The 13,818-nt window shown below is 37.9% G+C and overlaps 1 protein-coding gene across 2 annotated transcripts in view; it reads left to right on the top strand.

Moving 5' to 3' along the window:
- The window catches only part of gpc6a (glypican 6a), a 253,197-nt gene that overhangs the window by 229,156 nt on the left and 10,223 nt on the right, over positions 1-13,818 (top strand). For both annotated transcript variants that reach the window (XM_052127091.1, XM_052127090.1), the window contains 2 exons: positions 5,169-5,299; positions 10,840-11,015. In XM_052127091.1, the coding sequence (XP_051983051.1) occupies positions 5,169-5,299; positions 10,840-11,015 (307 nt within the window). The remainder of the gene's footprint in view (positions 1-5,168; positions 5,300-10,839; positions 11,016-13,818) is intronic.

The raw sequence follows: 13,818 nt of genomic DNA, 5'->3' as shown, positions 1-13,818 counted from the left end.
ATCAATTTATGTAAATAATTGATTTTTTACGAATTATTTATACAGAATGCTTAAATAATGTGACTTAAGAACATGACAATTCATGTAGAATTATTTAACAAATAATCTAGATAAAGCCTTATAATTACCAAACCTACACAAACTATACCAATTTACATAAAAATTGTTTACGAATGATTTATAGAATGTAAAAAAATGCAACAAAGATTGTGACAATGTATGTATTAAATGCAAATTGATCACTTTGTTTGTGAAAATATATTTATATATATATATATATATATATATATATATATATATATATATATATATATATTTAAAGATAATATTTACATAATTTTCATTTTTGGGTGAACTATACCTTTAAGAAGAACGCAACAATTTATACAAGAATGATTTACAAATGATTTATATAAGGATGAACTTATGCGTAATACATACATTTACGTAAAAAAAAAAATCTGAATAATTTATTTAGAATGCTGAAATTATAAGATAATTTACGTCATAGAATTCGTCAAAGCATTTTGATGAATTCTATTGCAATATCATTAAGAATGTTTTTCATAGAGCACTGTAAGGACGCAACTTACACAAAACGCATCAATATATATGTTTTATGAAATATATACTATATATATACATATATATGTAATGTGAAAATTATGCAACTTGAAACGCATGTGACAATTTACATAATTATATAAAATTATATAAAATTATACAGCTAATGCAGAATGTGACAATTTACGTGAGAATGGTTTTGTTAATCACTTGTAATGCTTAAAACAGAATGCGACTTGTGCAGAATTTTACCATTTACGCCGGAATTTGCTCTGCTCATGGTCTAATCAAAGGCCCTTAGACTTCGGTTTAGTATTTAAAGTTTATGAGAAAGATTTGAAATTACCTTACAAAAGTTGCTACCAAAATACCATAGTTACTTTCACTGTTACTACTTTAAAAGCTAAAGAAATTGCTAAATGGTCTGCACTTATATAGCGCCTTTTTAACCTTAAATGAGCTTTAAATTGCGTCTCATTCACCCATTCACACACTCATTAACATACCAATGACGGCAGAGCTGCCATGCAAGGCGCTAGCCTGCCATTGGGAGCAACTTGGGGTTCAGTGTCTTGCCCAAGGACACTTCGGCATGTGGAGTCATGTAGGCCGGGAATCGAACCGCCAACCCTGCGATTAGCCGACCTGCTCTAACACCTGAGCCACAGCCACCCCATATGTTATATTAATTTTTTAATTTTCCTTTATTGATGACAGTGGTGGCTAATACCATGTCAACACTATTTTACTGTAGTACTCTGGTATTTTTTGGTTACCATGGTACATTTTTCTAAGGGGAGACTGATCAACAGTTTTGTTTATGTAAGTCTAGCTATTCCCACCTCTACCAAATATTATTTACTGTGCAGTTTTACTCTAGGAACTACAGTCTTTTTTACTTTGGTATTTCAAGCGGTTACCCTAGTGTTATTTTTTGTAATAGGACAATTTAGTTTTGTTTGCTCCCACGTTTGCACGCACTAATTGTAATATCTCCGCATGCATGTTCGCTAGCACTGCATGCACCGTCACATTAGCTCTGTCTGTTCGGTGTTTATCTCATCAACCCCTACAGCATCCATGTTAAGGTGTTAATATCAGTATCCAGCCTAGCAGCTTATGAATGCTAACCAAAAGCCGCATGTGAAAGCGCTCCAGATCTCCTCAGCCCATGCTGACGGATTAGCACTTCAAAAAGGGCAAAGCGGTCTCCAACTCTGACACGCCGTCAATACAGATTCTTTAATGTCATGCCTCTGGCAGATGCTGTTGACTCCGCATATAACCCCTGCGTCATTTACTGCAGCTTACTTCTACAAAAAGTGACATCAGGCACCTTTTAATCCCCTGATATCAGTATTATATATAACAAACATAATCTACTGACAAGATGACGCATATATGATGTAAACAGGTTTCCTTTGCCAACAAGAATTAGTGTCTCTTAGCATGAGATGTTTATGTATATTAATTACATAATGATATTTAAAGGGCATTTATTCAGAAAGATTTAAAATTAATATTTAGAACATCCCAAATTGAAATGTATAACAAACCCCACATTTAGGATCAAAACAGAATTAAACACAATGCGTCCTTATAATAGCGAATTCTTCACTGCAAAACAATTTAAGAAAAAAAAAAATGAAACTTTTTTTTTTTTTTTTTAGGGCTGTCAGTTTAATGCAGATCTAAACAAATAACTTGTTAAAAACAATTAACGCAATTATGTCTCCAGACCGTAATAATGAATCAATTGTTCATGATCAAGAATTCAAGCTTGTAGTACCACCTGTTTTCTCCAGGGGGCAGTAAGCGAAACTCCAGCTGTATAGGCAATGCGCAGCTTACACAGTGAACAAACCACACTTACTGAGAGCGGACAACACAAGATCAGAACATTTGGTTGCATACAAACACAGCTTGATGGAGTGCAAATCCAAATGTAGGGATCTTAAGATGTGTTTTTCTAAGTTTCTAACATAATTTAACTGACAATGCGACCTAAAACGGTATGTTTTTGACAAATGCTCCAAAATGCAGCCGGCATGGCTGAACTGGTAATCTGGCATACCAGGCATGTTCCCGGTGGGCCGACGCACTTTGAGGTTGATCATGGGAGGACTGGCCAACGGCAGAACCAAGCGGGCCGGTGGGTCGACCGCAAAACGTCCGAATAGGCCGCGATAAGCTAAAATTAGCCACCACGTTATGTAGAACGGACCACAAAACGGCACCGCGATATGCAGAAAAGGACAGCGCACCCCTTCCCCGCTCATCAACCTTGGGCTCAACCCTCGCTCAACAACTTTTGGGCCGGTTGCTATGTAAAATCCCGGACCGATTTCTCTTCCCAGTCCAGCCCTGGTCACCGGTGTACATGGACACGTCCTTAAACAAGCCCTTTGACGAATTCTATTGCAAAATGGATTGTTATGAACTGTAGGCCAATGATAGTCTTATATTTACAATATATTGTAATGTAAAGCCACGTTTTGTATTGTATTTTTTAATGCTTCACTCATGTGCCTAAATATGGTAATGCATTTGAATTATCTGTTTTATTTATTTATTGATTTTTTACTAATTGCTAAAGTTTTAAACAGAAAGACATATTCTATCGGGAAGACACGCAAGCTTGAGTGAAGTTTAAGATGCCATTTATTTGATAAATGTAAAACAGAAAGCAATGTCTCTCTCTTTGGTGTGGGCCCCGTCCGGCGGTCCGAGGGAGTTGTGCCCGGAACCGTCATGTCCTGCCGGAGATAGGAGGCAGGGGCGAGGAGCCTACCCCCGTGCAGGACAGGGCTCAACTGGTGGTGTTGGGGTGGTGGAGGTTGTCTGTGTTTTAGCACACTGAAACAGCAATGTGATAGATTGTGAGCAGACTTATAAAGCAATGGCTTACAATCGATTGGCTAGGATTTACCCAGCTAATGATGTGATGATGTACAGCTGCTAGTCTTCCCGCTAGAACTACGCTGCACTTCCATTTAGAATAGTATTTTGGAAAAATCTGTTTATAATGGTGCAAAGCACACATTCAAAAGCGTCACCACGTTGAAATCACACGATCAGCCAAATATGACCTTCTTGCTCTCAATAATCCCATGTAACTGGAAGCTTTCACTCATGGAGTGACAATGGTAAACAATGACATTGTTAAATCAGAAGTTCTGTATTTGCATGATGCTGCATCTACGTTGCTTGGTGTCCACAACATAAACATAAATATTACCGAGAGCAACTTGAAGTATAAATCTAACAAGATTCTGTTATACGTTGAAGCCTTTACGCAAGTAATATGAAAGGCCCTTTAATATGGTCGACAAAATATGTTTCAGTAATCTCCCACCTGATCTCTTCCGTGATATATCGGCTTTACAGTGCGAGTGCACGGACTGTGATAAGCATCAATGTGTTTGCTTTCTGGAGTACTGTGCACTTCATTAATAAAATCAATTTGCACATGTCTGAAGCTCTACGCTGAGCACTGGTGATGTACTAGAGGGCAAGATTTTATCAATATTTCTGTAATGTCTGAGCACAAGCTAATTTTCTCTTGTGTCAAAGGCAATATGAGTATAATATAGATAAATAACAGAATACACCTTTGGATGTGTTATAGGCGTTTTAGAATAAGGGGTACTTTGCTTGAACCTAGAATGTACTCCTCACATAAAGCACAATACATAACTGTATTACCTACAATACCAATATAAAAGGTCCCATACTTATATTTGATGTCCTAGCCTAAACCTAACCCTAACCCCTATCCCTACTACTACACCTACCAAACGAGAAGGATATAGCTGCAGGCCGAGCTCCATAAAGGGGTGGGAGCTCAAGACCACCGGCAAAGACATACAGAGCCCTTAAACCAACCCTGACCCTAACCCTAACTGTGGTAGAAGTGCTGCCCCCTTATGGAGTGGGACCAACCCCCTTCTGGAGGAACCACACCCTCTTCTAGAGTTCTCCTGCCCTCTTTTGGAGTTTCCGCTCCCGTTTGGAGAGTCTCACTTTTACAGTGCTAACCGTCAAGTTTGGTGCCAAGATGTGCAATGTGAAACAATGCCGTGCTATGTTGTTACAATTAATTGTTCAGCAACAGACAACAAATCATTAACTGTTTTATACTTGCCACAGTAAATAGTTTTGCAGAAACTTTCACACGCTGTGTCTAGGGGAAACGCTCAAGGAAAACATCTTAACTGAAGCGTCAAAGTGACAGTATTGTTTTTTTTTACGTTTGTTTTAGAAGTCTGGAAGACAACCAGAGTGAATTTACATGGGTTCATAATTTCAAGTGTATTTGTCTTGTTGCTTTGCCAGAAATCTCACATTCAAGTCTACAAAATCTGTGAGTGTACCAAAGACAAAACATGGCTAAATTCAAGAAAAAACACCTCATGGAATAGGATGTTTTGATATTTTACTCAATATAAGAATATGATTTTATTCACTGTAATGCTTTTAAATTGTTTGTCATGTCTTATCCCCGCCACAAGCAATTAAGCTGTTTAAATCAATGCAAAATCTTCATTTCTCATTATATTTTCATTGTTGGAAATGGTAAACTGATTCTCGTTGTGTAATTCTAGGTGATCGACATTAAGGAGAAGCTGAAGGAGTCGAAGAAATTTTGGTCATCGTTGCCAGACCGCATCTGTGCAGAGGACAAAGTGACTGACCCAGATGAGGAACAGTGTTGGAACAGTCACACAAAGGGAAGGTACGGAGGTCACCTTCAACTGCAGATCCCTTGGGTTGGGTTGCAGATTGTTGTGTTTCAATGACACCTTAGATGGTAATTGTTTTAGCAATATGAGGCCATAGCAAATACAAAACATGCACATGCTGTTGCCGCAAGTCCTAGAAAGAATGTACAAGGTTGTTGAGCCCCTTACAAAAAATGTACCATGGTAACCGCTGTTTCGACAATATACCATTGTAGATGCAATTATAATGTCAATTACATTTTAGAAACTTGGTATTAGCCACCACTGTCATCAAAAATTAATTAAGAAAGAAAAGAGCTTCTTAGACTGTTTGAACAGATCACATTTACATTAATAAAAGGCAGCCCTCAGAAATGGTTGGAGGAAATTTGTGAAAATTGGCACACTCATTGGGGTCAGTCTGAATAGTGTTTTTACCAATTTGGGAGTCTGTCATTCAAACCCTCTAGCACCACCATCAGATCAAATATACTTATGCTTATAACTTTTGTGTGCTTTGGACTAGATTTGTTACATTTTGGCCTCATCCTAAATTTATTGAACACAGTTTTTTTTTAATTTGTGCCATCTTGATCATCTCATCTTGTAAAATATATTATGTTTGTTTTTTTGCCACGTTTTCCTAAAATGGATCTCCAATCTTCACCAAAATTGGATCGAAGTCTATTTTTTTTTTTTTACACTGTTACTGATTTATGCCCTAATGAATTTTGTGATATCCATATAAAAACTGGATCTACAGTGGCAAGAAAAAGTATGTGAACCCTTTGGAATTTGCTGCTTGTTTGCATTAATTGGACATAAAATGTGATCTCATCTTCATCAAAGTTACAAGTATAGACAAACACAATGTGCTTATGCCAACAACACACAAACAATTATAATCTGTCATGTCTTAATTGAACGCATCGCATTAAGCATTCACAGTGCTGTGGAAAAACTAAATGAACCCTTGGATTTAATAACTGGTCGATCCTCCTTTGGCAGCAATAACCTCAACCAAACATTTCCAGTAGCTGCAGATTAGACCTGCACAACATTCAGAAGGAATTTTGGACCATTTTTACTTACAAAACTGTTTAAGCTCAGTCATATTCTTGGGATATTTGGTGTGAACAGCTCTCTTGAGTTCATTCCACAGCATCTCTATTTGGGTTAAGGTCCGGGCTCTGACTAGGCCACTCCAAATGGTGGATTTGTATTTTTTATTTTTGTTTTTTAAGTCATACTGTAGTGGATTTACTTGGATGATTAGGGTCATTGTCCTTCAGCATCACCCAGCTTCTATTGACATTCAGCTGATGCATAGCCACCCTGACATTATCCTGTAGGATATCTGGATACACTTCCAACCAAACTTCCTGTTTGAATACATTTTTCTTTGGTTATGGAAAGCAGCCCCAAATCATAATACACCACCACTGTACTTCACCGTTTGGGTGATGTTTTCATGTTGGTAAGCATTGCACTTTTTATGTCATAAGTAGTGCTGCGTGTTCTTTCCAAACAATTCAACCTTAGTTTCATCAATCCAAAAAACAGTTTCCCAATAGTGTTGTGGTTTCAGTGTGATTTTTGACAAACTTCAAAAAGTGTGAAGCAATGATTGTGTTGGAAAGGAGTGGCTTCCTTCATGGTGTCCTGCCATGGACACCATGCCTGTTTAATGTTTTTTTGTTTTGTTTATAATAGACTCATGAACAGAGATGTTCAAGAATTTAGCTGTAACTCTAAGGTTCTGTGTTTACCTAATTGAGGTTTTACCTCATTAATCTTGGCTGGACGGCCACTTCTAGGGAGAGTAGCCACAGTGCTAAATCTTCTCCATTTATAGACAATTTGTCTTAGTGTGGACAGATATAACTTTGTAACGTTTCCAGCTTTAAACAAAGCAACAAGTCTTGATTGTAGATCTTCTGAGATATCTTTTTTGTGAGGCATGGTCCACGTCAGCAGATGCTTCTTTTGAATAGGAAAAAAAATAAACTAATGTCTGAGTAACTCAACCACACCTCTCATCTTGTTTCAATAATTGGATGCCAGATTTACCAACTCTTGACTCTAATTATCATGTCTTGATGTCATTAGCCTATGGGGTTCACATACTTTTTCCAACCTTCACTATGACAGTTTGAATGGTGTATTCAATATTTACATGAACAATACAATAATTGGTTTGTCATTAGTTACATTTACATTTATGCATTTGGCAGACGCTTTTATCCAAAGGGACTTACAGTGCACTTATTACAGGGACAATCCCCCCGGAGTTAAGTGCCTTGCTCAAGGACACAATTGTGGTGGCTGTGGGGATCGAACCAGCGACCTTCTGATTAACAGTTATGGGCTTTAGCCCACTACGCAGCCACCACTTCTAGTTGAAAAGTTGTGTTTGCTCATAATTGTAACTTAGATGAAGATCAAATCTGATATGAAGACAAATTTATACATAAATGCAGGTACTGTAATTCCAAATGGTTCACATACTTTTTCTTGCCACTGGTAGAGTAATTACAAAAAATGTGCAGATGGTAAGCTACCCTACGGCTTCTGATTATTTTATAGCGTACAAATAGAATGGATTACTTTAATGCTTTTTTTATGATGCTTTTGTGTTTTATTTTATAGTCACGTTTATGAGCAGCAGCATTTTCTGAAAACATTTGTGTCCAACAGCAAAAAAGTTGAACAATATAGTTGAACAATAAAGTTGATTATACATACAGTCTAATGATTACATTTTCGATGCTGTCAATACGTCAGTATTGTCTATTTCACTATCCATGTAAACGTTGGGAAATATGCATGTGTTGAACCACATTTACTCAGGAGATCACGTGAGACATCTACATCAAAGCAGGATTATGCAGGTTGATTTTGCCCAATAAAAGCCATCAAGCTCTGTTCATTTGCATAAATAAGAAGAAATGTCTATTTCCATCACATAGCTCATATTTTATCATCAGTTCATGGCCATCTAATGGCACGCATCATGCTGTCTGTCACTCCGTCTGCCTGCGTTTGACAATATGCCAGACGGATTGGCAGACTAACCCTCCTACTTTCTGGCCTTCCACAAGTGATAATATGAGCCGATGGTGCAATATAAGACGTGTTTCAATTTCTCTCCGAGTAGCCTCATCATTTAATTCTGGCGTACTGTAAAGAGAGTTTTTTAGAGTAACAACAATTTAACACAAATTATAAGCCTTATAAGAAATGAATGTGATGGTTTTTGTGTTTGACAGATCAGGTCTCCACAGAATACAACAATCTCAATATTGGCTAATTACTACTTAAAAAGGACACACTTAGAGGCATGTTTGTGATAGCGCACCCGCAAGCATTCAACAAGTTCTGTGTATTTTTCTACAAAGCGCCACCTGAAATATTCATTAGGCACAAACAATTACCTCCTCCTAAAGCAGTTATTAGGAGATTAGATCACAATAGAGAGCAATCCTTGTATAATGCTGCAGCATGTGTTTATACAGATTTGTAGAGTTAAAATTCAGCAACGATACCTTATTAACTGCTTGCAAGGCAGCACTGTTTTGATACTATCATATTATTCTATTCTTCTTAAAACTATTTTTACAATTAATTCAGCTTGACTTCTTAAAGAGTTCATGTCTGTTTGCGTTGTGTCCATCTACATGCTTCTGTTCTCCTAAAAGTTGACAAAATATTTTTTTTTGCAGATTTTAGCCATATTTTGACCTATAAAATGCTCTCTAGAATGAGAATGTACCTCCCGCTAATACTACCTGCCTCTGACTAGCAATAGCCAGTTACAAAAAAGGTTAATGTCTGAGATGCATACTGAAGGCTATTGGCTATTTTTTAAAAAGGGACAGTCGCTTCAATATGTCCCGCCCTAAGGGGCCTGGTTAGCTCAGCGAGTATTGACGCTGACTACCACACCTGTAGTCGCGAGTTTGAACCCAGGGTGTGCTGAGTGACTCCAGTCAGGTCTCCTAAGCAACCAAATTGGCACGGTTGCTAGGGATGGTAGAGTCACATGGGGTAACCTCCTCTGGGTCACGATTAGTGGTTCTCGCTCTCAATGGGGCACGTGCAGGGCTGGACTGAGAAGAGAAATCATCCCGGGATTTTACATGGCAACTGGCCCAACTGTTGAGCAACGGGGGTATTCGCTGTCCTTTTCTGCATATTGCGACGTCGTTTTGTGGTCCGTCCTGCAAACGCGGCACCTAATTTTGGCTTATCGCGGCCCATTCGGCGTGTTTCGTAGACGACCCACCAGTCCGCTCGGTTCTACCGATGGCCAGTCCGCCCCTGATCGGCCCCAAAGTGCGTCGGCCCACCTGGAAAATACCTGCTATGCCAGAGTACCAGTCCAGCCCTGGGCACCTGGTAAATTGTGCGTGGATTGCAGAGAGTAGCATGAGCCTCCACGTGCTGTGAGTCTCCGTGGTGTCATGCACAACGAGCCACGTGATAAGATGCATGGATTGATGGTCTCAGAAGCGGAGGCAACTAAGACTTGTCCTCCGCCACCCAGATTTAGGTGAGTAACCGCGCCACCACGAAGACCTAGTAAGCAGTCGGAATTGGGCTTACCAAATTGCTGGGAAAAGCACAAAAATAAAAAGATTTAAATATGTCCCGCCCAAACTTCCTGTTTCAATAGGAAATACAGTACATCCTTACAATAAAGAAAGTAAAGTAAACTGCGCTCATCAAGCCATTTCATGGGGTTATTAGTGTACAGACTCTATTCAAAGTAGATCAGTTCAGTCTTAAGTGTGCAATCGATTTTGGAAAATTTTAATAAATAACGTTTTTATATATTTTCTATATCTTTTAAAACTGTTTATCCTTTAAGAAATGGAAGTTCCATTGAACTACATTATTAGAGTGTTCGCCATGTAAAAAGTAACCCGCAGCGATGATGTCATTGTAATAGTAACATACTGAATTGTGATTGGTTTTCTTGCATCTATTTAACCAATTATAACTACCTGTACATGAGTGAAAGTACAGAGTGCAAACTCACAATATTGCTGTGTGCTTTAACATACTGTAGGGTGACATAAAACCGCTGACTTTTCAAACACGAGCCTATTGGAACTGAATGTTGGAAATGAATACATCCTGAACACAATGCAGAGCATGTTAATGCTGATCGCACTAAAGTTACTCCAGATGGGGTCATAGTTGGGTCAATATGCTCATTAATGTGACCATTTGCAAATGTATGGCCAACAGTTAACCTTTACAATTGCAGTGGAGTCATTCCTGTTATGCAGTACTTTTAAAATCTGTAACATAAAACAAGAAAAATACTTAATAAGTTTGATTTTAAATATTTTATCCAACATATAAAGCAGATACAGTATGATGGGTTCATGAAAAAGTACTGCATGGAGGATGTTTTAAGGGAAAAATATTGCATGCTCTGCGAAATGTCTTATTTATGTGTTGGTGTAACCTCAACTGTGAAAACTTTTTTTTTCATGGAATATTCCAACCAATACTCCATTCCAAATGTTTGTTTGTTCATTTTCAGATATTTTCCAGACGTTGTTAAAGACGGCCTCACAAACCAGCTGAATAATCCGGAGGTAGAAGTGGACATCACAAGACCGGATACTTTTATACGACAGCAGATCATGACACTGCGTGTGATGACCAACAAGTTACGAAACGCGTACAATGGCAAAGACGTCTACTTCCAAGACTCAAGTAAGTTACCTTCAGAAAACATTTCCAACAGTTTATATATAGTATAAACTGTATATATATATATATATATATATATATATATATATATATATAACGGAGTCAGCTGGTAGATAGCTGTGCAGTGTGTAAACCTCAGTCTCCTGTGCACTAGCGACTGATGCTAGAGGCTGTAGCCTTTAGCCTCCTTGTTAGAGCACCCGCCTCCCACGCCGGAGGCCTAGGTTTGAGTCCCGTACGGAGCGGGTAGAACAAGAGCATCACATATATATATATATCAGTGCTGCTCAAAAGTTTGTGAACCCTACAGAGATAGTCAGTATGTTTGTGACTCAGTTGGTAGACCAGGTCGGGTTGGTGGTTTGAATCCCGGCCCACATGACTCCACATGCTGAAGTGTCCTTGGGCTATATAAGTGCAGACCATTTACCATTTAATCTATACCCCAATTCATAACACTGACATTCCAAATAATGGACTCAAACAAAAGAAAATGATATATTGTCATTGTTTATTTAATGAAAGTGGTTGATATATTGTCATTGTTTATTTAATGAAAGTGGTTGATTTAACAAAAACTCTGATTTCATGGGTGCAAAAATATGTGAACCCCTTCAGTTAAGAGGGTATCGCACCTCCTTTCGCAGCAATAACCTCAACCAAATGGTTTCTGTAGTGACTAATCAGTCTCTCACATCTGCTTTGGGGACTTTTTACCCACTCCTCCTTGCAGAACGCAGCCAGTCGAGTGAGGTTGGATGGGAGTCTGGCATGAACTGCCCGCTTCAGGTCTCGCCACAGCATTTCAATTGGATTCAGGTCCAGACTTTGAATGGGCCAATCCATAACACGAATCTTATTCTTCCTCAGCCATTCTTTGGTTGTTTTGCTGGAATGCTTCGGATCATTATCATGTTGAACGATCCATTTTTGGCCAAGCTTTAACTTCACAACTGACGGCTTGAGGTTATCTTCCAGGATTTTCCAATATACCTCAGAGTTCATGATTCTCTGGACTATGTGGAATTGTCCAGATCCCGAGGACGAAAAGCAGGCCCAGATCTTAATGTTCCCACCACCATGCTTCACTGTTGGGAGAAGGTTCTCATGCTGGTATGCAGTGTTGACTTTTCACCAAAGGTGGCGGTTTTGGTTGTGACCAAACAGTTCAATTTTGGACTCATCTGTCCACAGAATGGACTTCCAGAAAGCTTCAGTTCACCATTAAAACTATGTTTTATTGAAAATGTAAAAATGCAGAAAGTTTTTTTGAGGGTTAAGGGTAGGGTTAAGGTATAGAATCTATAGTTCGTACAGTATAAAAATAATGATGTCTCTAGAGAGTTCATAAAGATAGCTGCACCAACATTTGACACATTCATTTAGTACGATTAATTATTGAAAAATTCAAAATAGATTGCTGTGAACTATAGGCTTGCTCAATGATATGAGAATAAAACTGAATTTCAATCCGTATTATATATTATTATTTATATATATATATTATATTAATTGCAATTATCTCTATTAATTCATCGGCATGTCATGTAATTAATTCGATTAAAAATCAGTTGACTGATCAGTTGACAGCCTAATTTATATATATATATATATATACACACACACATTTGCGGTCCAAATTTTGAAACATTTACAGATTTTGCTCTTATTTAAATAAATTGGTACTTTTGTTCACCAAAGTGGCATTCAACTGATCACAATGTATAGTCAGGACATTAGTAATGTGAAAAATTACTATTATAATTTGAAAAAATTACTTCAAAGAGTACAAAAACTTGGCACTTGCCATAGATGTGACTGTCTTGTCGGGCACTTCTCACGCACCTTACAGTCTAACTGATCCCACAAAAGCTCAATGGGGTTAAGATCCGTAACACTCTTTTCCAATTATCTGTTGTCCAATGTCTTCCTTTGCCCACACTAACATTTTCTTTTTGATTTTCTGTTTCAAAAGTGGCTTTTTCTTTGCAATTCTTCCCATAAGGCCTCCTGAGTCTTCTCTTTACTGTTGTACATGAAACTGGTGTTTAGCAGGTAGAATTCAATGAAGCTGTCAGCGGAGGACATGTGAGGCATCTATTTCTCAAACTAGAGACTCTGATGTACTTATCCTCTTGTTTAGTTGTACATCTGACCTTCCACATCTCTTTCTGTCCTTGTTAGAGACAGTTGTCCTTCGTCTTTGAAGACTGTAGTGTACACCTTTCTATGCAATCTTCAGTTTTTTGATAATTTCAAGCATTGTATCACCTTAATCAACAACAATTGACTGATGAGTTTCTAGAGAAAGCAGTTTCTTTTTTGCCATTTTTTACCTAATATTGACCTTCATACACACCAGTCTATTGCACACTGTGGCAACTCAAAAACAAACACAAAGACAATGTTAAGCTTCATTTAATGAACCAAATATCTTACAACTGTGTTTGATATAACAGCAAGTGATTTTGTAGTACCAAATGAGCAATTTAGCATGATTACTCAAGGATAAGGTGTTGGATTGATGCTGCTGTTTAGATTTGAGCATTGTGATGTGCTGTTTTTTACATCAGTAATGTCCTGACTATACTTTGTGATCAATTGAATGCCATTTTGGTGAATTAAAGTACCAATTTCCTTCCGAAACAGCAAAATCTGTACATTATACCAAACTTTTGGCTGCCAGTGTAAATATATATATATATATATATTAGTCAGCATTTAGTTATATACAGTTATCTATATAGTCAGTGTTGTTTGTATTTATACAATGATATGTATATATATTAGGACTGGGAATTGATAC

This window comes from Xyrauchen texanus, chromosome 5 (genome assembly GCF_025860055.1).
Source record: "Xyrauchen texanus isolate HMW12.3.18 chromosome 5, RBS_HiC_50CHRs, whole genome shotgun sequence".
In the NCBI taxonomy this organism is placed as follows: Eukaryota; Metazoa; Chordata; class Actinopteri; order Cypriniformes; family Catostomidae; genus Xyrauchen; species Xyrauchen texanus.
Note: the sequence above shows the minus strand (reverse complement) of the source record. Positions and strands in the feature narration are given on the sequence as shown.